The sequence below is a fragment of the Heptranchias perlo genome, chromosome 16 (genome assembly GCF_035084215.1).
Source record: "Heptranchias perlo isolate sHepPer1 chromosome 16, sHepPer1.hap1, whole genome shotgun sequence".
NCBI classification, from domain to species: Eukaryota; Metazoa; Chordata; class Chondrichthyes; order Hexanchiformes; family Hexanchidae; genus Heptranchias; species Heptranchias perlo.
The window spans coordinates 43,455,231-43,481,823 of record NC_090340.1 but is presented as its reverse complement, the minus strand read 5'-3'; the positions used below and the strand labels follow the sequence as shown (position 1 = coordinate 43,481,823).

The window sequence follows — 26,593 nt, the reverse complement described above, 5'->3', positions numbered from 1 at the left end:
CTTCTGCACACAAAGAGGGATCAACGTAAAGATAGACTTCCAGATAAGAGCAGTAGAGGCAAAACCCTGTAATTATTTAAGAACAAATTGGATGCTGCAATTGGTAGACTTTAGGGTGATTCTGGATGGATGAACCAAAATGGGGAGAATAATTTTCCTCAACCAATTAATATGTGATTTCATGAATTTCTCAAAATAGAAGATACATGAAAGTAGCAGATGGGCAGTCGAATGTTTACCAGTGAGAAAGCTTCATCTACAAAGGCGTGAGGATCCTTCTAAAAAGAAAGAAGTTGCATTTATATAGCGCCTTCCATGACCTCAGGATGTCCCAAACAGCTTCACAACCAATGAAGTACTTTTGAAGTGTAGTCACTGTTGCAATTGTAGGGAAACACAGCAGCCAATTTGCACACAGCAAGGTCCCACAAACAGCAATGAGATAAATGACCAATTAAACAATGAGGGCACAGATTTTGATGGATTTTTAGGGTGCTGGAGACTGGGCACAAGAAATTTGAAAATAAAATGAGGCAATGTTAGGCTAATGCTATTTCCAGAGAAACAAACTCCATGATAAATTAACTTTCACCACTGAACCCTTCCAAAGTTAACTGTTATTGTTCCTGTATCCATCAATGAGATGAAATCATATGGTATAGCCCTCAAAGTGCAGCAGAGGCTTGGACACCAAGAAAATCAGCCAAGAAGCAAAGCGGAATGGCAATGAGATTAACTCCAAAGTGACCAAGTCATTCCAAGGACAAATCGTGGATAATTTTTTTTAGTCTCTGTAAATGGAAGGAGTAGTGGCCCAAAGCAAATTAAGAATAATATAACTCTTTAGTGGGGAATCAAAAGTGGAAGTATCAACTTGGAGGAGGTGGGAGAAAAATATTTGTAATGCCTCCAAAAGTTAGAAAACCTCTGCACAATAGAAAAGTCCAAACAAAACAGCATAAAGTGAACTTGCTACCAGCAGAGACTGGGTCGGATGGTACAAAAAGAATTACCACAGAAACATATGATAGAACAGAGTCTTTCGTGTTCCAGTTACAAAAACTGGAGACATGCATCCTGGTTAGTTTGTGCAGTGGAAGGCAATTGCTTTCAGACTCACACAATAGTTCAACTCCAATTCAAATCTGATTTTATTTAGAACAAAGTGGTAATAGAAATAAAATACTTGCATACATCTCCCATAATGTTGCTTATGTGTGGTCCCAGACTTGGAATGCATTTTCAGACGTTGACAGAAGTTCACATTTCGCTTTAATACAACAAACTTACTAACGCAATATATCTCATGACTGACACAAGCTAAAACTATTACACACTTTACTGATACTGATATTGCTCAGATATATTTGTAATACTATTTGTCACTTTAAGATGTAATACTTATTTCTTTCTTCCTCAAAATTTCTTATTTTCAGTTGTTTTTTGTTCTAGCGCCTAAATTGGATTTGGAGCATTTGTTTAAGATGCAAGAACTTTATTTATTAATTTCTCTCACCCTGAAACCTTCCTTCTTTTTCACAATTACTTGCACATTATACAAGATATCCCTCCCCCCCTTACTTCATACGGCAGATTTGTAGTTTAGCATCAAAGTACCTCAAACTACCTCCCCACTGCCCGCACTACCCCCCCCATACTAGTGCAAAATCACCATTAACTCCAGAATTTTTGTATAAAATGTTTCGTATAAACTGTTACAAAATAGTCTGACACTTTTCTCTGCCTCAGTTATTTGTGAATTTCTGCTTGGTTGTCAGGTGATTTGAGTTGTCACAGCACTGGTTATTGTAGTTTCAGAAGAGCAGGACAAAACTACAACTTCAATGATGACAACACTCAAACAGAATTTGTTCATAGCAGCTGGAAATTTAAAGCAAGCCTCAGGTAAAATGTTTAATTTAAGCTCCAGTCAGATGAGCATACCTACGTGGGGCAAATCTTTTGCAGACAATTCTACAAGATCAGGAGAGAAGCTGGGTAACTCTGAGGAGTGAGTCACCAGCTGAGCTCTCGTCAAGAGCTTCTTCACCGGCTACAACGCTCAAGTTAGGAGTGTGATGGAATATTCATGACTCACCTGGATGCGTGCAGCCACAACAATAATACAGAAGCTTAACGCCTTCCAAGACAGAGAAGTCGACTTGATCAGCACCCCTGGCAATTCAATATCCATCCCCTCCAACAACACACTTTAGCTGCACCAGTCACTCACTGCACTAACAGGTCAGTGGAGTTATTGGGTCTTAAGGACTAAAAGACAAATGCCAGAGAACTATCACAAATATGGATTGTTCATTGCTATGGAGCAGATACTGTTGGTTTTTTTTCCCCTCGATAGATTAGGCAGTTTGAGAAGAAGTCGATTTTGAGCCTAGAGTAGATCAGGCTGCTGATTTAAATTACTGACCATGCTCTTCCACTGATTTCTAAAATCAAACCTCACTCCTTTCCTGGCTCCTGACCTGGACTTCACTCCTCCATTGCTTCCTGTCCAAATGTCAATGGCACAATATAAATATCTAATCTAAAAGTATTGTTTTTGTTCTTTGTTACACTTAACTGTTAAATGAATTTAGCTGGTAATATACTGACACTGTGAAAACATAAATTTGTTTTATGCTATTCAATGTGTGAGTGTACATGTATAAATGCATTTGTTTGAATATTTATATTTGATGCATTGTTACAATGTATTTACGCATATATAAATATAATACATTTGGCTAAAAACCTGACTTCAACGAATCACAGAATTTATGCAGCACAGAAATAGACCATTCAGCCCATCAAATCCCCATTGGTATTTTTCCCCATGAATTACCTAGTTAATTCCCACACTCCTGCTTTCTTCCCATATCTTAATATTCCTCATTTTCAAGCAGCTATCAAAAGAGTTGGTAGCAGAGAATTCTACAATCTAACCATCATTGTGTGTAAAACAAAATAACTGCCTCTTTAATTTCTTTTATTGTTATTTTAAATTTGAGACCTCTCATTCTCATCTCACTGACCAATGGAAACAATTTATTATTTACCCTAACATTACCCTTCATAATCTTGAAGCCCTCTATCAGGCCACCCCTCAAAACCTGCTCAGCTCCAGTGCAAAAAGTCCCACCTTGTGATGAATCTCTTCATAACTGCAACTCATCTGTGGTAACATCTCAGAAATCTATGCTGCACCTTTTCCATTGCCATCACATCCTTCGTAAAATGTGGTGCCCAAAACTGTACACAATACTCCAACTGCAACCTAACCCAAAGTCCTGTACAAGTTCAACATTATCTATTTGCTTTTGTGTTATATATATTTCGATACAAAGCCAAAGGGGGGGGGGGGGTTGTACACGCATGCACACACAAGACTTGCACTGCCAGCCTTAATGCCCTATGCATCGGTTCCTTTTTTCCGTTTAAAATCTTACAACTTAAATTTATGTAATACCTTTAACATAGAAAAGGTGTAACTGCTTTCTTTAATCTTACTTTCAAAATGCATCATTTCACATTTCTCTACATCTGTCAGCTATCTGCTATTCCTGCTAGTCTTCAGCGCAATTTGCCATACCCCCAATTTGGTGTCACCAGCAGTTTGATATTGTTCCCTCAATTCCAAAGTCCAGATCTTTTATTTATATGGCAAGTACAAACAGCCTCAGCACACACCCCTAGAGAACACCACTCACCACATCTTTCCGGTTCCTTTGCTTTCTGCACTCCAGCCATCTTTCTTTCCATGTGGTTACATTTCCCGTAATTCCAGGAGGCCATTATTTTTCCCTCTCTCATTTGGCATTGTATCAAATGCTTTTTGAAAATCCATATAAACCACATCCAATGCATTTCCTTCATTTATCCTCTCATAGTTCTTCAAAGAATTCTTTCCGGTTGATCAAGCATGACCTGCCTTTTAGAAATCTGAGCTGACTGATCCCAATCAGCATATTTCTCTAAGTTTTTAATAATTTCATTCTTTATTAAGGAAACTAGTTCACCAACAACTGAAACTGGCTGAAAATTTCCTCACTTATCTTGGTCTCCTTTTTTTTTTGAAGAGGGGGATCATATTTGCTAGTCTCCATTCCTCGAAAGCAATATCCCTTTCCAAAGAATTTAGAAAAATTATAGTCAGAACCTTTGCTATTTTTTCTGTAGCTTCCCTTGGGATTCTCGGATGTCTCGTGATTTGTCTACCGTAAGTTTGAGTGACTTACTTAATACCATTTCCTTTTGACTAATAACCTCCACTCACTGTTCCTTATACCCACCTCTGGTAATTTTATAATCCCAATATCCAACTCCGCTAAGAAAGTTGAGCTAAAATACTTAGTATTTCTGCCATTGCCTCACTCACCGCTATAAACTTGCCGATTTCATCTATTAGCGTCTCTACCTTGAATACCCTCTTACTATTAATCTGCTAATATAAAGCCTTTTTATTGCCCTTTATGTGTTTGCAAATCTTCCCTTGTACTTTCTCTTAGCAGTTCTAATCTCCTTGTAGCTTTCCGATATCCTTCATATTTGCCCTAACTTTTATTATCTGCTCTTTAAGCTCTAAATGATTTTCACATTTGATCAATCTTATGAACAGGAGTAGGCTATTCAGCCCCTCGAGCCTGTTCTCATTAAATGGTGGATCATGGCTGATCTGTCACCTAACTCCATATACCCGCCTTAACCAAAGACATTAAGGGATATGGGGCTAACAAAAATTTATCAATCTCAGATTTAAAATGATCAATTGAGCTAGCATCAACTACCATTTGCGGAAGAGAGTTCCAAACTTCTACCACCCTTTGCGTGTAGAGGTGCTTCCTTTCTTCATTCCTGAAAGTACTGGCTCTAATTTTTTGCCTATGTCCCCTAGTCCTAGATTCCCCAACCAGTGGAAATAGTTTCTCTCTATCAGTTCCCCTTAATATCTTTAAAACTTTGATCAAATCACCCCTTAATCTTCTAAATTCAGGGAATACAACCCTAGTTTGTGTAATCTCTCCTTGTGATTTAACCCTTGGAGTTCAGGTATCATTCGAGCAAATCAACGCTGCAATCCCTTCCAAGGCCATTATATCCTTCCTAAGATGCGGCGCCCAGAACTGAACACAATATTCCAGGTCTGGTCTAATCAGGGCTTTGTACAGCTGTGGCATTACTTCTATCCCCTTGTATTCTAGTCCTCTAGATATAAAGGCCAGTATTCCATTAGCCTTTTTGATTATTTTCTGTACCTGTCCATGACATTTTAATGATCAATGTACATGGACCCCTCACTGTCTCTTTGGTCCTCCACTGTTTCGAGCTTTTCACCATTTAGAAAGTACTCTGATCTATCTTTTTTAAGTCCAAAGTGGATGACTTCACACTTGTCTACATTGAAATCCATCTGCCACAGTTTTGCCCATTCACTTAATCTATTAATCTCGCTCTCTAATTTTATGCTTCCATCTACACTGCTTGCAATGCTGCCTATCTTTGTGTCATTGGCAAATTTGGATATGTGGCTCTCTATCCAGTCATCTAAGTCATTAATAAATACAGTGAATAGTTGAGGTCCCAACATAGATCCCTGTGGGACACCAATAGTCACATCCTGCCAATTTGAGTACCTGCCCATTATCCCTCGTCTCGTCCCCTGCCACTCAGCCAATTTCCTAATCAGGTCAATAACTTGCCCTCAATTCCATGAATTTCAATTATAGCCAACAGTCTCTTATGAGGGACTTTATCGAATGCCTTCTGGAAGTCCATATAAACAACATCCATAGACATTCCCCTGTCCATAACTTGAGTCACCTCTTCAAAAAAATTCAATCGAGTTCATCAGGCATGATCTACCTTTACAAATCCACGCTGGCTCTCCGATCAGCTGCAATTTTCACGGTGTTCAGTCACTCCATCCTTAATTATAGACTAGTAATTTCCTGACAACAGATGTTAGGCTAACCAGTCTATAATTCCCTGGTTTCCCTCACTCACCTTTCTTAAATAGCAGAGTGACGTGCCATTTTCCAATCTAAAGGAACGGTTCCTGAATCCAGAGAACTTTGGAAGATTATAGTTAGGGCTTCTGCAATTTTCTCACCTACTTCCTTTAAAACCCTGGGATGGAAACCATCTGGTCCTGGGGATTTGTCACTCTTTAGTGCCATTATTTTCGTCATTAATGTTAATTTGCTTACGTTAATTATGGTGAGTCCCATCCCTGATTCAAAATTAGTTTCCTTGGAGTGTCCGGCACGCTATCCTCTTCCTCTACTGGAAATACTGACGCAAAGTAATTATTTAACATGTCCGCCATTTCCTTATTTTCATTTACAGTATCACCATCATCAGTTTTTAAGGGGCCCACATTGCTCTTGGCCACCCTCTTTTTCCTAATATAACGTAAAAATGTTGTGTTAATTTTGATATCCCTTGCAAGTTTCTTTTCATACTCCCTTTTTGTAGCTCTCTAATTTGTCACCCATTGCTGTTCTTTGTATCTCTCCCAGTCGCCAGCATCTGTGCTTTTTTTTTGCATTTTTGTATGCTTTTTCTTTTAGTTTTATGTTGTCCCTTACCTCTTTTGTCATCCATGGCTGTTTTTTTTGGCAAGTAGAGCTCTTGCTCCTTCGGGGAATAAACTGGTTCTGTTTCACGTTAAATACTTTTTTGAACACCTCCCACTGATCTTTCGTCGTTTTACCCATTAACAGATTTGCCCAGTTTTCTGTGGACAGTCTCTCTCATCTCGTTTAAGTTGGCCTTACCTAAATTTAGAATCCTTTTCATCCATGAAACACCAGTTGTACAAACATTTTTTCCCCTTATAAATTGTATTTGATTCGTACCCTTCCATCTCCTGCTTAAATATTTCCGATTGCTGATCTACGATTCTATTTGCCAAATATTTCATCCACTTAATTTGAGTGAGGTTCCTTTTTACCTTGCTATAATTTACTTCTTTCCAGTCAAGTACCCTTGTCCCGGCCGTAGATGGATAAAAGCTGGAACTTGTTGTCTGAATTCTGGGATTTGGACTCCATAATGTGAGGCTGCAGTAAGTTTCCTTACTCTTGTGTGACTAGTTGTACATCATAATTGAATTGCAATTTATACCGAGACTGAAAGGGGACAAAGGATCAAAGATGAGTGGAATGTACAATCCAGGAGCCCAGTTAATATCCAAACATTTCTCAAAAAAAGTAACTAGTTCATTATGGTCTTTGTGTATTATATGTCTGTGTTTCATTATATTGAGAACTTGCCAAATTCTCCTATGCTTCATATTTACATTTAATGGTAAGTCAAATATTTTAATTGCTTTGTGCTGTAAAAGCTCAACTTATGTGCAACACCACTTATTTGTTGTGTGTGTGTAGCTAAGCACAAAATTACTTCTAATGCAGTATGCAAATAGGGTAATGAATGGTTAATTTTTGAGTTCATCAACTCTAAAGAAAGATTATCAAAAAATCTGCAGATTCCAGATCATAACAGTCTGGTAATGGCTGTGAAACTATGGAGAGAGAAAAATAATTTAAATAAGAGATTTACTGGAATGATTCCAGGGATGAGGTTACGTGGATAGACTGGAGAAGGTGGGGTTGTTCTCCTTGGAACGGAGGTGGTTGCGAGGAGATTTGATAGAGGAATTCAAAATCATGAACGGTCTAGATGGAGTAGATAGAGAGAAACTGTTCCCATTGGCGGAAGGGTCAAGGTCCAGAGGACATAGATTTAAGGGGATTGGTTCTTTTCCCAAAGGTTATATGAGGAAAAACATTTCTTTTAAAAAAACACAGCGAGTGGTTAGTATCTGGAATGCACTGCCCAAGGGGGTGGTGGAGGCAGATTCAATCATGGCCTTCAAAAGGGAACTGGATAAGTACTTGAAAGGAAAAAAATTGCAGGGCTACGGGGAAAGGGCAGAGGAATGGGACTAGCTGGATTGCTCTAGCATAGAGCCGGCGCAGACTCAATGGGCCAAATGGCCTCCTTCCGTGCTATAACCTTTCTATGATTCTAAGATTCTATAATACCTGAAACTTTACCATCTAGTGACCTGACATGGAAGGACTCCTGGAGGTGCTATGCCTCAATGCTACATCACCAGGTGAAAATCCCTTATACATAGTCCCCAGTTTGTGTGGGTGGAAGGGGGAAATTGAGAGAAGCAGCTAGAATATTGCCCAACTGAATTTGAAGAAGTTGGACCCAGAATTATATGACTGATGGATCTGAGACGCAAAAATAAGGAAACTTATTCTGGACTCTGACTTATCTAAGCTCATTATTATCCTGCACAGCTGCATCATGGTCCAAGGCCAACATGTATTTTAAAATCTCATTACATGTTGACAGCGAAATCCTGTAGTCCTTGCTCAAGAAGCAGCTATTTAAGACAAACTCTGCAATTAAATTCTCTCTTGTAGATGCAGTGGATTTTCTAGTAGCAGGGCCACCACCAAGTTTGGCTGCCAAATTTTAGTACACTGAAAGAAGTCATTAAGAATATTGAGGCTCCATCAACATTTTTAATGGCTCACAATAGGGCTCATTTTAAAAACAAACATTAGTAACTTTAATTGCCTCTTTCTTACCTGAGGATTTCCTTCCCAATGCAGCCTGCAAAAACCTGTTGGAGAAAGTATACACTGAGGAACAGAGTAGACACTCCAATCACAACAGGGAGCAAACTGCACTGTAAACCAAGCAGACAAAGCAGCTGCAGCTTTGCTGACAAACTCTTATAATATTCTCCGGTCAGCAGACATAAATACATGCAGGTCAGGTGTTGCCACTATCATACAATTATGAATAGAGCTTACTATAATTCCAACTCTAAATTTCTTACCAAAAACCAATATAGTACAGTCACTTGACTGACTAACGATCTACCAGTGCAGATCTATCATTGCTGCTGTCTTTTTTATGATGCTTTTATCTTTGATAAATAGATGTATTGTTCATTCCAATGTATTTCAGTTTACATCTGTGAACAGTTTTTAATCTTAGTAGCAGGGAAGGAAAATGACTGTAAATAATTTTTATATTTTTTTAAAAAAGAAAAGAAAGTAAAACTGTGTTACAGCTTCCCACCCAAAAATATGGTAGCTATGTTTTACACATCAAGTCATCAGTTAGAATAAGTGAATGAAATAAAAGTGTGGTCATATGTTGGCGAACAGACTGAAAACCACGACTTTTAATAGTCTTCTGTATCGTCCTGCTGATAAACAACAGTAATGTAAAGCAATAGGAGAGAAGATCGCATCACTGGTATTGTGAAAGGAGGAAACATGACTAGGTTGGGTCACTCAATACGGACTTCTGCATAGGTCCACCTGTAACTCCCAAGACATCTTCCATGATTTGTTGCCTCCTATCACATGGTTATAAGGAGGAACTGAAGTGCTAGGATCAGTGAATCAAAAGGACGTAATTTTAATTTAAATAAAACACCACAGTTAAGAACTTGTAAACAATTGGACAGCATCTGCATCTTCAGAAGTTTGTTGGGCTTATATCTGTTCTCAGTAAAGAATCATCTTTCCCCAATGGTAGTGAGGGGGTGGGGGAAGCACAAGCAACTGAAAGAGGTGGTGGCACAGAAGCCACATTTTCCCTGGGACTCCCACCTTAAAAGCAATCTGCCTGCAGTTGTTGGCTCCTTTCCCCAACATCCCACCCACCCATCTGAAAGTAAACAAGGAAGGAAAGAAAGAGAAGCAAAGACAGTTAAGGGGAGAGGGGCAAAAGAGAGACAGAAGCAAAAGTGGAGAGACATGGAGAAACAACAGTAAAACATAAGAAACAGATAAGAAAGTGACCATATTCTTCAATTTATTTTGTGCAATGCCAGAGGAAATCAACTGTCTATATTAAAATGCTTGAGTGTTTTTGGTTTGTCTCAGTTGTGGTAACAGTCCATTGAAATCAAATGGTAATGCTACCACTAACATCAACTATTGTTACTTAATCCACAGGGAAAGTTGTAACCGCTCACAATCTGACTGTCATTCTTATTTTCTCCAGAGAGAGCGCTATAACCTCGATCTGTTGCAACAAACACAGCTAAAAGACATAACTTTTCCTCCGACTAATCATGAGCAATGCCATGTGATTCATTAATCTATACTTTTTTATATCTTAAAATTCGTAGCAAGTCAAAAATATTAATTCCAAGTTCTTCAAATTTTCTAGGTATAATCAGAATTCTAATAGGGATATTGAGAAATTCAACTCATTAGGATTGTAAATCAGACTTCTCTAACTCAAAAACAAATTAGTCATTTAAAAGAAAACAAGTTCTCAAAAGAAAAGGAACACAAATTAACATATCAGCAGGGACCACAAGCTTCCGAGGACACTGATCTTTTTCTTCAAGGAACTGCATAAGACAGAACAATATTAAGCCAGACCTTATGTTGCACCGTAACAATTTTTTAAATATTGTAATTCAGAATTTGTACTGAACACCAATGAAGAAGCTTCATGCGTTACTTCTTCTGGCTATGGTCTTTGCCACACAGCATCATGAACTAAGAGCTGAAGTATACAATTAACAGTGACTTATTGAGCGTGATTGGTTAAGTACACATTAGGCTCCATGAAAGCTCCAGATTGCCTATTGATGCACCAGTACAATCTCTTCCAATTCTTTATGTTCTCTCAGCAATCAACTGTTTCCTTCTATTTCTATAACAAACATTTCTGTAGCACTCCTTATGTACAAAGAGACACTTCAGAACACTTTACAAGGCAACAGACATCAAACAGTGGAGTACACAAAATACAAAACAAAAATCAAAACATGACTGCAATGTTCAGCCAACTTTGCACCAGTTCAGTATACAATAAAAGTAGGAAAGCACTTCCAAATTTCAATGAGAAATTTGCAACACATTACAAAAATAAGTTATGGATGAGAAAAGCCATTCCTCCCATCTTAATTCATTGTCCGACATCCAGTACTGGATGAGCAGAAATTGCCTCCAACTAAATATTGGGAAGACCAAAGCTATTGGGCGGGATTTTGTTGTGAGCAGTGAATGAACAGCGCCTGCTGTTCGTTAGACTTGCACTTGCTATGGGGTTTTGCACGGCAAGTTCCTGGAAATTAGAGATCCATTCAGCGCAGCGCCCTCTACAGGGCATCTGGGATTTGTGTGAACAGCGTAAGCAGCTGTGTTTGTGTGTATCTCCTTAACCAATCAGATTGTTAATGAAAAATGCAGAATATGAACCAGGAAGTGTACATTAGCATAGTGAATTCAATGTCAAATCAGGTACAGAAAGTGAAATAAGAGGGAAAGAAAGATTGGATTAAGAGAGAGGTAAGAGACAAAAAGAAAGTTTTTTTTAAAAAAGATGTCCAACAATAATTAAAAGCTGAAGGAATGAGACTCCACACAATACTTAATTTTCAACGCCAGAGAGATTGTTTGGCAGTAATTAATACTTATCACACCATTAAAAGGGTACTTAGACTGGAATGGACAAGCCCTAACTTTTTTTGGCACGTTTAGTCCGTATCTATGAGTTAAATACAGGAACTTCACGCCATTAAATACATTTGAATGGTGAGTCAGACAGCGCGATGCCATTTTCTTGCAGCTTTTGGAGGAGCCAGGCATCTGCGACAGCAACTTCTGGATTTCCAAGTTTAACTGCGCATCTGTGGTCGCTGGAAGCTACTTTCCGGAAGCTGTTAGCCTCACCGGAAATCTCACAGCAAAATCTGGCCCATTACCTCTGGTCCCCGCCACAAACTCTGTTCCCTAGCCATCGACTCCATCCCTCACCCTGGCTAATGTCAAGGGTTGAACCAGACTGTTCGCAACAGTGGCGTCCTATTTGACTCTGAGACGAGCTTCCGACCCCATATCCACTCCATCACCAGAACGCCTACTTCCACCTCCGTAACAACCCACGTCTCTGCTCACCTGCTAGTGAAACCCTCATCCATGCCTTTGTTACCTCTAGACTTGACTATTCCAATGCTCTCCTGGCCAGCCTCCCATCTTCCACCCTCCATAAACGTGGGCTCAGCCAAAACTCTGCTTCCTGAATCTTAACTCGCACCAAGTCCTGTTCACCCATCACCCCTGTGCTCATTGATCTACATTGGCTCCTGGTCCAGCAATGCCTCGATTTTAAAATTCTCATTCTTGTTTTCAAATCTGTCCATGGTCTTGCCCCTCCCTATCTCTAAACCACTCTAGCCCGACAACGCTCTGATATCTCTGCATTCCTTCACATCCCTCATTTTAATCGCTCCACCATTGGCGGCCACGCCTTCAGCTGTCTATGCCCTAAGCTCTGGAATTCCCTCCCTAAACCCCTTTCTCCTCCTTTAAAATGTTCCTTAAAAGCTACCTCTTTGACCAAGCTTTTGGTCACCTGTCCGAATACCTCCTCATGTAGCTCAGTGTCAAATTTTGTTTGATTATGCTCCCGTGAAGCACCTTGGGATGTTTTACGATGTTAAAAGACACTATAAAAATGCAAGTTGTTGTTGTAGTAGAAAGCTCCGAAAGTTCCCTCCATTTCAGCATCCAATTGCTTCTTAAAAGATTCCTCGCTACAGGCCCCGACAACATCCCGGCTGTAGTGCTGAAGAAGTGTGTTCCAGAACTAGCTGCGCCTCCAGCCAAGCAGTGGCAGTACAGCTACAACACTGGCATCTACCCAACCCAGGTATGTCCCGTCCACAAAAGCAGGACAAATCCAATCCGGCCAATTACTGCCCCATAAGTCTACTCTCAATCATCAGCAAAGTGATGGAAGGTGTCATCGACAGTGCTATCAAGCTGCACTTACTCACCAATAACCTGCTCACCGATGCTCAGTTTGGTTTCCGCCAGGACCACTTGGCTCCAGACCTCATTACAACCTTGGTCCAAAAATGGACAAAAGAGCTGAATTCCAGAGGTGACGGGGAGAGTGACTGCCCTTGACATCAAGGCAGCATTTGACCGAGTGTGGCACCAGGGAGCCCTAGTAAAATTGAAGTCAATGGGAATCAGGGGGAAAACTCTCCAGTGGCAGGAGTCATACCTAGCACAAAGGAAGATGGTAGCAGTTGTTGGATGTCAATCATCTCAGCCACAGGACATTGCTGCAGGAGTTCCTCAGGGCAGTGTCCTAGGTCCAACCATCTTCAGCTGCTTCATCAATGACCTTCCCTCCATCATAAGGTCAGAAATGGGGATGTTTGCTGATGATTGCACAGTGTTCCGTTCCAATCGCAACCCCTCAGATAATGAAGCAGTCCGTGCCGGCATGCAGCAAGACCTGGACAACATCCAAGCTTGGGCTGAAAAGTGGCAAGTAACATTCGGGCCAGACAATGACCATCTCCAACAAGAGAGAGTCTAACCACCTCCCCTTGACATTCAACGGCATTACCATCGCCGAATCCCCCACCAATATCCTGGGGGTCACCACTGACCAGAAACTTCACTGGACCAGCCATATAAATACTGTGGCTACAAGAGCAGGTCAGAGGCTGGGTATTCTGCGGTGAGTGACTCACCTCCTGACTCCCCAAAGCCTTTCCACCATCTACAAGGCACAAGTCAGGAGTGTGATGGAATACTCTCCACTTGCCTGGATGAGTGCAGCTCCAACAACACTCAGGAAGCTCGACACCATCCAGGACAAAGCAGCCCACTCGATTGGCACCCCATCCACCACCCTAAACATTCACTCCCTTCACCACCGGCGCACAGTGGCTGCAGTGTGTACTATCCACAGGATACACTGCAGCAACTCGCCAAGGCTTCTTCGACAGCACCTCCCAAACCCGCGACTTCTACCACCTAGATGGACAAGAGCAGTCGGCACATGGGAACAACACCACCTGCACGTTCCCCTCCAAGTCACATACCATCCCGACTTGGAAATATATCGCCGTTCCTTCATCATCGCTGGGTCAAAATCCTGGAAACTCCCTTCCTAACAACACTGTGGGAGAACCTTCACCACACGGACTGCAGTGGTTCAAGGCGGCGGCTCACCATCACCTTCTCAAGGGCAATTAGGGATGGGCAATAAATGCCGGCCTTGCCAGCAATGCCCACATCCCATGAACGAATAAAGAAAAAATTTTTGCCTCCACGGGTCTTCTTGGTAGTCTATTCCATGCATTTATCACTATGTAAAGAAGTATTTCCTACAATCAGTCCTAAAGTTACCTTTTACTAGTTTGAATCTATATTCTTACCCTAGTCATGCTCTTTAACTTAAAGTAATATTCTGGGTATATCTTCCATTCCCTTAACAATCTTCTTTCAAATCCAAGTCTGCTACAAGTATCTACTCAGGTTCAGTAGTATCAGTGACTTCCTTGAACAGTCTGGTTGCCTGCTTTTCTACAGAAGTTGACTTCTACTGCCCTATATCTGTTAGTGTGGTAGTGGGACACAGGAGTTTAACAACGAAACTCCCAGGTAAGTTGGACCTGATCTCTGACTCTTCAGCATTTGCACTCCTTTAAGGTCTCCGAAGGCAGACTACTCAGACATTAGGCAAGTCATTTGGTTCAGTTCATAAGCTCCTTTATTTCATGGTGGACAAGGCATAGAGAACGCCAAGTATAATGAAAGCCACTTCATATAATCAGTTCAACCTCAGTTTGCATACTATTACAAAAGTAAAAAACATCCGTAAATTAGCTCACTTGGTTTGGGGGGGGGGGGGGGGGGGGGAGGGGGGAGGGTAATTCTTACTTAATGTAGAAAGATAGATTTGCTCTGTTATCCATCCTGCAAACAGTGCAGAGGTTATTTCTCTCTTGCAACCTTTCTGCTACTTTACTCCTTTTGTAGCCATTTTTGACTTCTGGGGTCTATTTTCATTTTTAAAAAGCCTTTTTCAACAAACAGCTGATAGAGATCCAAGAAATGTGTCAACACCAAGGTGCTAAATGTCTACTGAATGACATTGCTAACAAATGGGCCATTGTTTGGGATCTTTTCAAATCAAAACAACGACCATCCATATTTAAAACTACTCTTGACTGTCATGGATTGATAATTCAACTTGGAACTGTCTGGAACAGCTGATCAATTTTAGGCAAGGTTCTGCGCAAAACACATTTTAAAACAACTCATGTCTGGATCCTATTCATGGAAAATTGGACAAAGAATCTCAAACCGTGACAATCTTTCATACCCCTAAGATGACCTCTCAGACGCCGCCTTTCCAGGTTGAAAAGCCAAAGTTTCTCTGGCCTTTCCTCATAACTCAGACCTGTGACACTAGGGATCAGCCTTGTGGCTCTTCTCTGCACTGCCTTCAACATTTCAATGTCTCCCTGGCGTCTTGGCAAACACGAGTGGATGTAGTACTCAAGGTGCAGGTCTGACCACAGCACTATACATTTGAGTTGCAACTTTCTCTGGTACTTACTTTTTCTTTCTACGGGTATTACTTTACATTTGTCAGCATTAAATATTACCTACCATTTTTCTGCCTCCTTACATATTTTCCCCAAAACATTCTGTAATTTCTGAGCTGCCTCCTCCATTTCCACTGCCCCTCCAAGTCTGGCAGCATCTACAAATTTGACTACTTTGCATTGATTTTCTGAATCCAGATCATTTATGTAACATTACAAAGAATTGTGGTCTCAACACAGAGTCCTGGGACACCCCACTCAGTACATCTCCCCACCCTGACATAACTCCTCTAATGAGCACTCATCATTTTCTACCCTTCAGCTAATTTCTTATCCATTCCCATGTTTACCTTGAATCCCTGTTGCTGAGTTTAACTAATAATCTTATGTGGAACTTTTGCCAAATGTCTTTAGAAGTCTAGGTACACCACATTATAGGGCTTACCAAGTCCACTTGGATTGTCACTTCCTTGACGAAGTTGAGGAGGTCAGTCATTCAGGATCTTCCCCTTCTGAATTCATGTTGACTACGGTTTAATAAGATATAATTGAAACCCAGTTGAGGACACAAGTCCTAATGTTCAGAGTATTGATGACATGGCACCAAAAACACGTAGACATCAGTCGACTGGTATCAGTAATAAACAATAGCGAATGGTAGGACTGTTATATGAAGTGTTTGACTATCTCTGTTATCCAAATTTCTGGAACTCTTATCCACTATATGTATGGAAAACTATTTTAAACAATTCATAATTAAAAACTATCTAAGTTAGCATTCTGCCTAAAAATGTTAACATTTCATACTATATATCTCCAATGATATTGACTGTTCAAATTGCTGTTTCTTTTAAAGGTGGCAAATATTTTGTTGTTACACTAAATCACAGAAATTTTATGTAGGACAGTCTTTTTTAAAAAAATATAAAATCTGATACATTGGTTACATTAATGTAAAGACTGTGCCTGTCACTTTTATACCAGTAGACAGCAAGAGACCAAATGGACAGTACAAGTCCTATTCCGCGATCTGCAGATTATGTTCAAATGTTAAGGTACTAATGCAACTCTAAATGTAAACGAGTTCAATGTGTGCCTTGTGGTATGCAACAATGCCCGTCAAAGAGCTTCCATTGCTTATGTTGTCACCAATACAGACGTAAGATTTTTTTCTACTTAAAAACACAGCTTGTGCCCATTGACCCAAAAAACAGTATCTGCTTTCTTCAGCAATGCCTGCCATCAAGGAACTGATTTCTGCAATAAGAAAATTAAGATATTTACTAACATCTGCTAGATTTTGACAAAAAAAAACTGATATCCTTAATAATCGGCACTGCTCACATACAAAACTTGAAAATCTAGTGCATCTATTATTGTAACCATCTCTCTGCTTGCTTCCCACACTCATTTTTGTTTCCTTCTGTTTCTTTCAGTTTGTCTTTCTTTCTCTATGTTTTACACACATATGTAATGGTCAATCTTGGGAATTCACATCTGCACAGATTTGAGGGTACAGTAGCATAGGTATTATGGTACTGGACTAGAAATCCAGGTCATAAATTTGAATCCTATCATGGCAAATAGCGAAAGAAAATTCAATAAATATGGTAATTTGTGAGCCAGCACCAGAAAATTACCACAAAAGATGCCAGATTATTGTAAAAGTCAAACTTATTTGTTAATGTCCTTCAGGGAAGAGAACTTGCCACCCTACTTCGTCTGAAGTACACATGACTCATGTCCCACACTAATCTAATGCCTAATCTTAATGCCCTCTGAAATGGCTTAGCAAGACACTCAGCTTTAAATGGTGGCTCGTCACCCTTTTTTCACGGCTACTAGTGACGAGGCATAATTGAGGCTTTGATAGCATTGTACACATTCTGGGAACAAATATATAAAAAATTGCAAGCACCACTGCCACTATCCTTGTCTGATTCCTTATTTTTTTTAAAAAGTAATTTTATAAAATTATAATAGGTTAGATGTTATTTGCCAGGATGTTACTAATTTCCTTTTAGAATGAGTATGACACATCAAACTTTGTGTCTTTTCGTAGTGCAATTAGTTCACCAATGTTGGAGAATATAAATAGGGACCAAGCAGACAACCATGGGCAAGAGTAAGCAAAAAAGTGAAGAGATACTGTGGCTCTTTATTCGCATGGCTTTTACTATATTATAAATACAGAATTTCACAGTTCCATATATAAAAAAACATTTGTCAATCAGTTTCTCTCTGACGCAATATTAAACTATTGTGTTTATGGGCTATTAATTTCCTCCTGTTTTATTGCAAGGCATGACAACGAAAATAGCAAATTCCCAGATAAGATTTGATGAAAAATTACAAGCACAATAGATGTCAATAGCTAATTTGTGAGCTTTATTCAACAGGTTTGTTGAATCAAGTTCAAGAAATTACTAATGTAAATTATATAGAACAAAGTTCACATCAAATGAAATTAAAATGACCTTGGTTATCAAGATTGTTGTCTAAATTTGCAATCCAAGATCAGGACATCTAATCTAAGACTAAGTGTTAACTCGAATTAAAGGCACACCAGAAATGCTGCTAATAAGACAACATACCTGGTGTTGCAACGATGATGTACCTCGCCATGAAATCTGGAAAAAAACTTTTTTCGGAGCTGGAGCCAAATTTTGCAAGAAAATTGATTAAGAGAGTTTAAAAGTTCACGAAATGAGATAGCCTGTGTTAAAAAGATTCAGTTTTGAACCCATTTGCATAGCAGCCACAGTGTGGACCTGCCTTTGGCAGTACCACTCTCTTACCTGTGTCTGAGTCTTTCTGATCACTGCTGTTAACTCCTATAGTGAAAGGCAGTTTCCTCTTCGATGCTTTCTCTTTCACCTCTTTCCCTCCATCATTTCGGTCCAACTTCGGGGTCTTGTTATATGAGATTTTTTCCTTATCCTGAATTAGAAATAGACAGATGCACAGCTCAGAAGCTATTTTTAAAAAAAGTTATTTTTCCCAATGTCATTCCAAATTCTACAAATTTTGCAACATTGTTACTTAAAATAAAGTTACCAAATTAAATAATCGTAGGATGCACAGGGACGGCATTTCTCGAAAACTTTTAGGCCAGTTTTACCTTGTTTTCTCCTATACCACCAGCAAATCAATCAATCCTGAGCAACGGTACCAATGAAGACATCCCACTGAAGGAAAAAGTTTAAATGCTCCAGCTTCTCCTGCCTCTTGTAAATTATTGAACAGAACAGATACTGAACTGTGGAGAAGGCTGTTAACATGCAAAAACATTCTTGAATGCAGCTGTATACGGGTGACAGAGTGACCATAAACAGAAGGTACTTTTCTCATCACAGATGGAGTAGTCCTCATTCTTCAGAATAAATGGAGATTTTTATTTGGATATCAGATCTGTATGAGCAAATCCCAGAAGAACCTTCAAGTACCGGTATCTTAAAAAACATCACCATGTGACCTTGTATGCAACTTTCCTTTCTCATTCTAGAATAATGCTCCACTTTTTTTTAAAATATCAGCTGCTGTTGTATGTATTGTTTTATTTACGTGTGAAAAAGATTAATACTGTTACCAAATCCTAATTTAGCTTCTCACATAGCATTAGTTGTGCTGTCCTATAACAAGCAATTTTTGTCTGTTTTCAGAGACACAGAATGACACAGGACATGCCCAACCCCACAAAACACACTGGAAACCCAATCCCAAGCACTTCAGTGCATTCACAAGGGTCAAGCCGAATGCAGACACACATAATTCTAACTCCATGAACAAACATGAGCAGCAAGCCCAAGTATCAAGACAGATTCTCCTCTCTCCTCCAGCCACAAGCACAGAGCCTGATCTCTCTCCTCCTCCTCACATGCAAGAAGCATAATCTTTTTCATCGTCGACCTGTTCAGACATAACGAGGGTGAAATTTTCCAAGGCACCAGTGGGGCCTCATGACTTACGAGAAAAATATGATTTTCTGTCGATGATTTTGCCCCTAATTTCTCTTGTCGATGATTTTGCCCCTAATCTCTCTTGCCCGCACATGTATATGGGCAACCTACTTCCCCCTACGTTACTGCCCACAAAGGGAATTCCACCAGCTCCACACAGACCGACTCAGATTTCTTTCACATCCCTGTTCAAGCATACGCACGTGCATGCACATCCAGGTCAAGTTTACACTTTCTCAGATCCTTTCGATATAGGGACATTTATTCTTTGTTCTCCCAGTTTCTGATCCTTTTGGAATCCACCCTACAGGCAATTTACAGTCAGAATTCAAGAGAAAAACAAAACCGATAAAAGAAGATCCTTCTAATTTCTTTGCAGGGACACAATGAGGTAATGGATGATCTCAGCAAAGGCATGATAAGCTGCATAATTAGACCCTCCGCTTGGAGACCATCAATATTTTAAACAAATGGCGCAATCTTCAGATAGATGGCTGCACTGCAGAACACCACTCCCAAGTATTTGGATATCAGCAAGCCTCAGGAATGGGCGCTTATAGTTATTCTTGACAGTGGAGATTTCTCACGATGAATTGTTAGTTTAACCACCAGGGAATCCAACTGATGGCATGGCTTCCAAAACAGCTGACTAAGATGAGCTAGAATTCCTGCAAACCACCAGATTTGGACAGCACATGTAACTTCTGGGAAAGTCTACGCACTGAAGGCAAATCATACCAGTATCACGACTATTATTGCAACCTACTGGGGTGTGGTGGGTCAGTGATTCTTTCATGCCTATGAATTCTGCTGGAAAAAGAACTGTAGGCTCTCCAGGAGTCTACATTGCTGATATTTCTGCTTATCACTCACCTCTGGCAAGCTTGCTAATGAGGGTACACTTAGTGGTATCCCAGTTTACAAAGCACCTGGAAAGTGCATACCTTTGTTACACATATGGTCGCCATGTGGGATCTGAATTTAGTCCTGAGCAAGCTGGCCAGGAAGTATTCTCACCGATGAATTAGAAGATTGTAGACTTAAGACCCACTCTTAAGAGCTCATAATCAAAGCTGACATTCCAGTGCAGTATTGGGAGAATGCTGCATTGTCAGAGGTGCTGTCCTTCGGATGAAACATTAAACCAAATTCCAGTCTGCCTGTTCTAGAGAGTCACATGGACATTAAAGATTCTGACATCATGGTACTATGTGAAGAGGAGCAGGGAGTTCTTCTGGCATTTTAATCAACATTACTCCTTAAATAACATCGCTGGAAACAGTTTAACTGACTACTCATCTCATGCTAAGTTGCCACATTTGCCTATTATTATTTTTGTTAGGCAAGGGTATTAAGGGTTACGGAACCAAGGCGGGTAAGATGCAGTTAAGATTCAGTTCAGCCATGATCTAACTGAATGGTGGAACAGGCTCGACGGGCTGAATGGCCTACTCCCATTCCTATATAACAGTCACTGCATTACATTGTATGTAAAGTGCTTTGAGACATTGAGATGTGAAAGTATTAGACAAAACAATGCTATCCAACAGATATTGCTGACTAGCCACGTATGGCTACAGCAACACCATTTTAGCCAGATGCACTAATTTTAGTAGAAAAAAAGCAGTATATGTACACACACACACACAAAATACAGGTGAATGTACTTGATGTGTGTATATTTACTTAACAAACATCTACTACCAATTAAGGAAGTATTGCACTCACACTGATCAAAAAAATTGAGTTGCTTTTCATCTTACTATTTTACCAACACATGCATAAAAAGGTTAAAGTACACATGTATACACCATGCAAACACGAGTATTGAGATCTCATGCCCAACAATGGTGTTGATTACTAATTTTTTTATTTGCTAATCACAAATGCATTTGCCGCATCTGGATTTTCAACTACCACATTGGCTAACGTATTGGACAACAATGATATAAATGCAAGTCTCTTCTTTTCAAACCCAGTGATCTCCAAGTTTAGGTTTCCTTCTATTAAGATTCTGTTATTTTACGAACCCAACCCTAAGAGCTTGAAAACTTCACAAGTTAGTACAACTGACAGCACCGGTGACGAAGTGCTGTGCCCCAAGCTGGCCTGAAGGTACAAGTCCTTTGTCACACCATCACCAAAACTGCTTCTTCTACCTTTGCCATATTGCACACCTCAAGGCTTACCTCACCCACAGGACGATTGAAACCATTGCTCATCCTTTCATTAGCTCTAAACTTAACTTCAAAGCCCTACTCACTGGCCTTCCGAGCTCCAGACTACACAAACTCCAACTCATCTAATATTCTATTGCCTTCATCCAGTCCCACTCGCCTATCATTCAAAACTGCGCCCTCCCGCCCCCAAATCCTCTCTGACCTCAGTTAGCCCCCGTCCTACAATGCAGCAAATTCAAAATCATTTAAAGGAACTTCAGGTATATTTTATAAAACCTGCTCCTGGTGTAAAACCTCACCCCTGGGAGTGCTTATTAAGAATTCAGGCATATGCCTTCCCATGATCTTAATGGATGGAAAATCACAGGAGGACATGACTCAGAATTCCTCATATGCTCTTCTGGTGGGTGAGGCTACTTGACTGGGGCGTGATTTCATAAAATACCCCTCGTATAAATGGTGGTTATATATGGAGGTTGTACAAGTGCAGAATGTTAAATTACTTATTGCAGGTAGCCAGTCATTTTTTGAAAGACGTTTAACCCCTCATTAAAAAAAACTCCACCCTGGCATATACTTCATACTTCTCTCTGACTTAGTACAGCGTAAAATTGTGTTACTGTTCTAACTAAACAATTATAAGTACCAATTTTGTTCTGCAGTTATGAATCAGTGGATCTTGCGCAGTCTTTAAAGCTCTGTCACTTTATCACAAAACCCCCCCAACCCCAAAAAACAGCTGAAGGTTCGTCTCAGATTGAGGTGGTCACACACGGGTGTGGGAGGAAGGGAAATCACTAGGCTGTAAATTCTCTTAAAGGAACATTATTCCATATATTTTCCCCCTCCCACCCCAATGGGAGAAAAGTACTTCCGAACTGAGTATAAATATTTCAAAAGAGAACAATTCCACCTGCTGTAATGTCCCTTCTCTTCACCCCGACTTCAGAATCACCATTAGCTGGAATGTCCAGATGAGCAAACATCAAGGCAGAAGTAGAATGGTGGGTCAGCTCATGATGCAGTAGGAAAAAAACAGAAGGAAAAAAAGTGAATGAATGTGGTAAGAGGGCTTTGCACCATCAGACACAAGAAGTTGATGCTACAACTGCTCCCTTTGAGGAGCTCCTCCAATTCCTTTTGCCATTTCTTCTACGTTTTATTTGGAATTCATCACTTACTTTGTGGCCCGTATCAAATCACAATTCTTAAGGAAAAAAAGACAACAGGTAGCAGAATTGATAGCAAGCTGGCTACAAAACAGAAAACAGAGTAGGGGTTAAGGGTGCATAGTCAGGCTAGCAAAAGGTGGTGGGACCATTGTTCACAATTTACATTCATGATTTGGACTCGGGAATTGGAAGTACAATTTCAAAATTTGCAGACAACACCAAATTTAGGGGGAGGGTATAGTTAATACAAAGGAAGAATGTGTCAAAATGCAAGACGACATTAATAAACTTTTTTTCTTATTTGTTCATGGGATGTGGGTGTCGCTGGCGAGGCCAGCATTTATTGCTCATCCCTAAATGCCCTTGAGAAGGTGGTGGTGAGCCGCCTTCTTGAACCCCTGCAGTTCGTGTGGTGAAGGTTCTCCCACAGTGCTGTTAAGAAGGGAGTTCCAGGATTTTGACCCAGCGACGATGAAGGAACGGCGATATATTTCCAAGTTGGGATGGTGTGTAACTTGGAGGGAAATGTGCAGGTGATGGTGTTCCCATGTGCTTGCTGCCCTTGTCCTTCTAGGTGGTAGAGGTCGCGGGTTTGGAAGGTGCTGTCGAAGAAGCCTTGGCGAGTTGCTGCAGTACATCCTGTAGATGGTACACACTGCAGCCATGGTGCGCCGGTGGTGAAGGGAGTGAATGTTTAGGTTGGTGGATGGGGTGCCAATCAAGCAGGCTGCTTTGTCCTGCATGGTGTCGAGCTTCCTGAGTGTTGTTGGAGCTGCACTCATCCAGGCAAGTGGAGAGTATTCCATCACACTCCTGACTTGTGCCTTGTAGATGGTGGAAAGGCTTTGGGGAGTCAGGAGGTCAGGAGTCAGAATACCCAGCCTCTGACCTGCTCTTGTAGCCACAGTATTCATAAGACTGGTCCAGTTGAGTTTCTGGTCAATGGTGACCCCAGGATGTTGATGGTGGGGGATTCGGCGATGGTAATGCCGTTGAATGTCAAGGGGAGACGGTTAGACTCTCTCTTGTTGGAGATGGTCATTGCCTGGCAATTGTCTGGCACGAATGTTACTTGCCACTTATCAGCCCAAGCCTGGATGTTGTCCAGGTCTTGCTGCACGCGGGCTCTGACTGTTTCATTATCTGAGGGGTTGTAAATGGAACTGAACACTGTGCAATCATCAGCGAACATCCCCATTTCTGACCTTATGATGGAGGGAAGGTCATTGATAAAGCAGCTGAAGATGGTTGGGCCTCGGACACTGACCTGAGGAGCTCCTGCAGCAATGTCCTGGGGCTGAGATAATTGGCCTCCAACAATCACTACCACCTTCCTTTGTGCTAGGTATGACTCCAGCCACTGGAGATTTTTCCCCCTGATTCCCATTGACTTATTAATAAACTTGCAGAATGGGAGTGTAATTGGCAAATGAATTTCAATATAGGTAACTATGAGGTGGTGCATTTTGGTAGGAAGAATAAGGAGGCCATCTTAGTTAGACCACACTTGGGAGTACTGTGCACAGTTCTGGTCTCCATATTATAATAAGGATATAGAGGCATTGAAGAATGTGCAAAAAAGATTCAGAAGGATGATACCAGAACAGAGAGGATATACTGATCAGGAAAGGCTGAACAGGTTGGGGCTCTTTTCTCTAGAAAAGAGAAGGCTGAGGGTGACCTGATAGAGGTCTTTAAGATTATGAAACTGTTTGATGTGGAAACATTTTTTCTATGTTTACCCTTTGTAGGGAGTCCAAAACTAGAGGTCATAAATATAAGATAGTCACTAATAAATCTAATAGGCAACTCAGGAGAAACTTCTTTACCCAAAGAGTGGTAAGAATGTGAAATGTGCTACCACATGGAGTAGTTGAGGCAAACAGCATAGATGCATTTTAGGGGGAGCTAGATAAGCACATGAAGGAGAAAGGAATAGAAGGGTCTGCTGATCGGGTTGGATGAAGTAGGCTTGTGTGCAGCATAAACGCTGGCATTGCCCAGTTGGGCCGAATGGCCCGTTTCAGCGCTGTAGACTCCATGTAACTCGATGTAACAATCACAACGACATCTTTATGTAGTTTCCAGATACTTCAGCCAGTAATTAATGCAAATTCAAATTAACAAAAATTCATTAACTTCCCAGTATACTATGTGGGAACAATACGAAAATTCAAATGAAATATGAAACATAACTAACAGTAGGAAAAGAAAGACATGGAAAAGAAAGACATTATGTTGCGACATAAGGTAAGAGAAGGAAAAGTCACACAGTGGGATAACAAATTATTCTTATTGCATACTCAAAAACTTCCCTGCAGCCTACACAATTGTGAGAGAGTATCTAGGATGTATAAAGAAGAGCAAATGAGAAATAAGCAAAATCAAGTTTGCAAGATTTAAAGTTGGGTAGAAAATGCATAACCATTTGAAATATATTCTTATTTTATACATCTACCACAAATACCTTAACTGCACAGTTCTGTACCAGAATAGTATGCTGTTAGCTATGGTTAAACATGTGATTATATGGGGCGTTTCTCCCAGCACTTTTTATGTTTACTTTTTACAGCTGTTTAACTGTCAATTTGCATATCTTCTGGTCATCAGCTAATAGTCAAGATTGCAGGTTTGTTTTTCTCCTCTCCTGAAGGCCCAGACTCAAGCTGGATTGCCATGGGTGTCAGCAGTCCTCTGTACTTTGCCTAACATAGAATCATAAAATGATACAGCAGAGGGTATGGTAGCATAGTTATGTTACTAGACTAGTAATCCAGAGGCCTGGACTAATAATCCAGAGTCTTGAGTTCAAATCCCGCCAGCAACTGGGGAATTTAAATTCAATTAATTAAATAAAAATCTGGAATTTAAAAAAAACTAGTATCAATAATGGTGGCCATGAAACTACTGGATTGTTGAAAAAATCCATCTATCCTTTAGGGAAGGAAACCTGCTGTCTTTACCCGATCTGGCCGATGTGTGACTCCAGACCCACAGCAATGTGGTTGATTCTTAATCGCCCTCTGAAATGGCCCAGCAAGCCACTCAGTTGTACAATTTTGCTACAGAAAGTCACAGGAAGAATAAAACCGGACGGACCACCCGGCATCAGACCACCAGGCACCGGATACGACAAAGGCAAACCAAGCCCAGCCGAACCTACAAAGTCCTCCTCATTAACATTTGGGGACTTGTGCCAAAATTAGGAGAGCTCAGAATCATATCTTTCAGCCAACATCCCAGACTCTTCCATCACCATCCCTGCGTATGTTCTATCCCACCAGCAGGACAGACCCTCCAGAGGTGGCAGTACAGTGGTATACAGTCAGGAGGGAGCAGCCCTGGGAGTCCGCAACATTGACTCCGGACCCCATGAAATCTCATTGCATCAGGTCAAACGTGGGCAAGGAAACCTCCTGCTGATTACCACCTACCGTCCTCCCTCAGCTGATTAATCAGTCCTCAGTGGAGGAAGCACTGAGGGTACCAAGGACACAGAATGTATTCTGGGTGGGGGACTTCAATGTCCATCATCAAGAGTGGCTCGGTAGCACCACTACCGACCATCAGGACTCGGCCAGCTCGGACATAGCCGCCAGACTGGGCCTGCGGCAGGTGGTGAGCGAACCAACACGAGGGAAAATCCTACTTGACCTCATCCTCACTAATCTATCTGTCGCAGATGCATCTGTCCATGACAGTACTGGTAGGAATGACCACCACACAGTCCTTGTGGAGACGAAGTCCTGTCTTCAACTGAGGACACCATCCAACGTGTTGTGTGGGATAGATTCAGAACAGATCTAGCAGCTCAAAACTGGGCATTCACGAGGCGCTGTGGGCCAGCAGCAGAATTGTATTCCACCACAATCT

General features: G+C 40.8%; 1 protein-coding gene across 2 annotated transcripts in view; it reads right to left on the bottom strand.

The window, feature by feature from the left end:
• ankrd11 (ankyrin repeat domain 11) overlaps positions 1–26,593 on the bottom strand; it is a 220,112-nt gene that overhangs the window by 55,616 nt on the left and 137,903 nt on the right. For both annotated transcript variants that reach the window (XM_067998032.1, XM_067998031.1), the window contains one exon: positions 18,208–18,349. In XM_067998032.1, the coding sequence (XP_067854133.1) occupies positions 18,208–18,349 (142 nt within the window). The remainder of the gene's footprint in view (positions 1–18,207; positions 18,350–26,593) is intronic.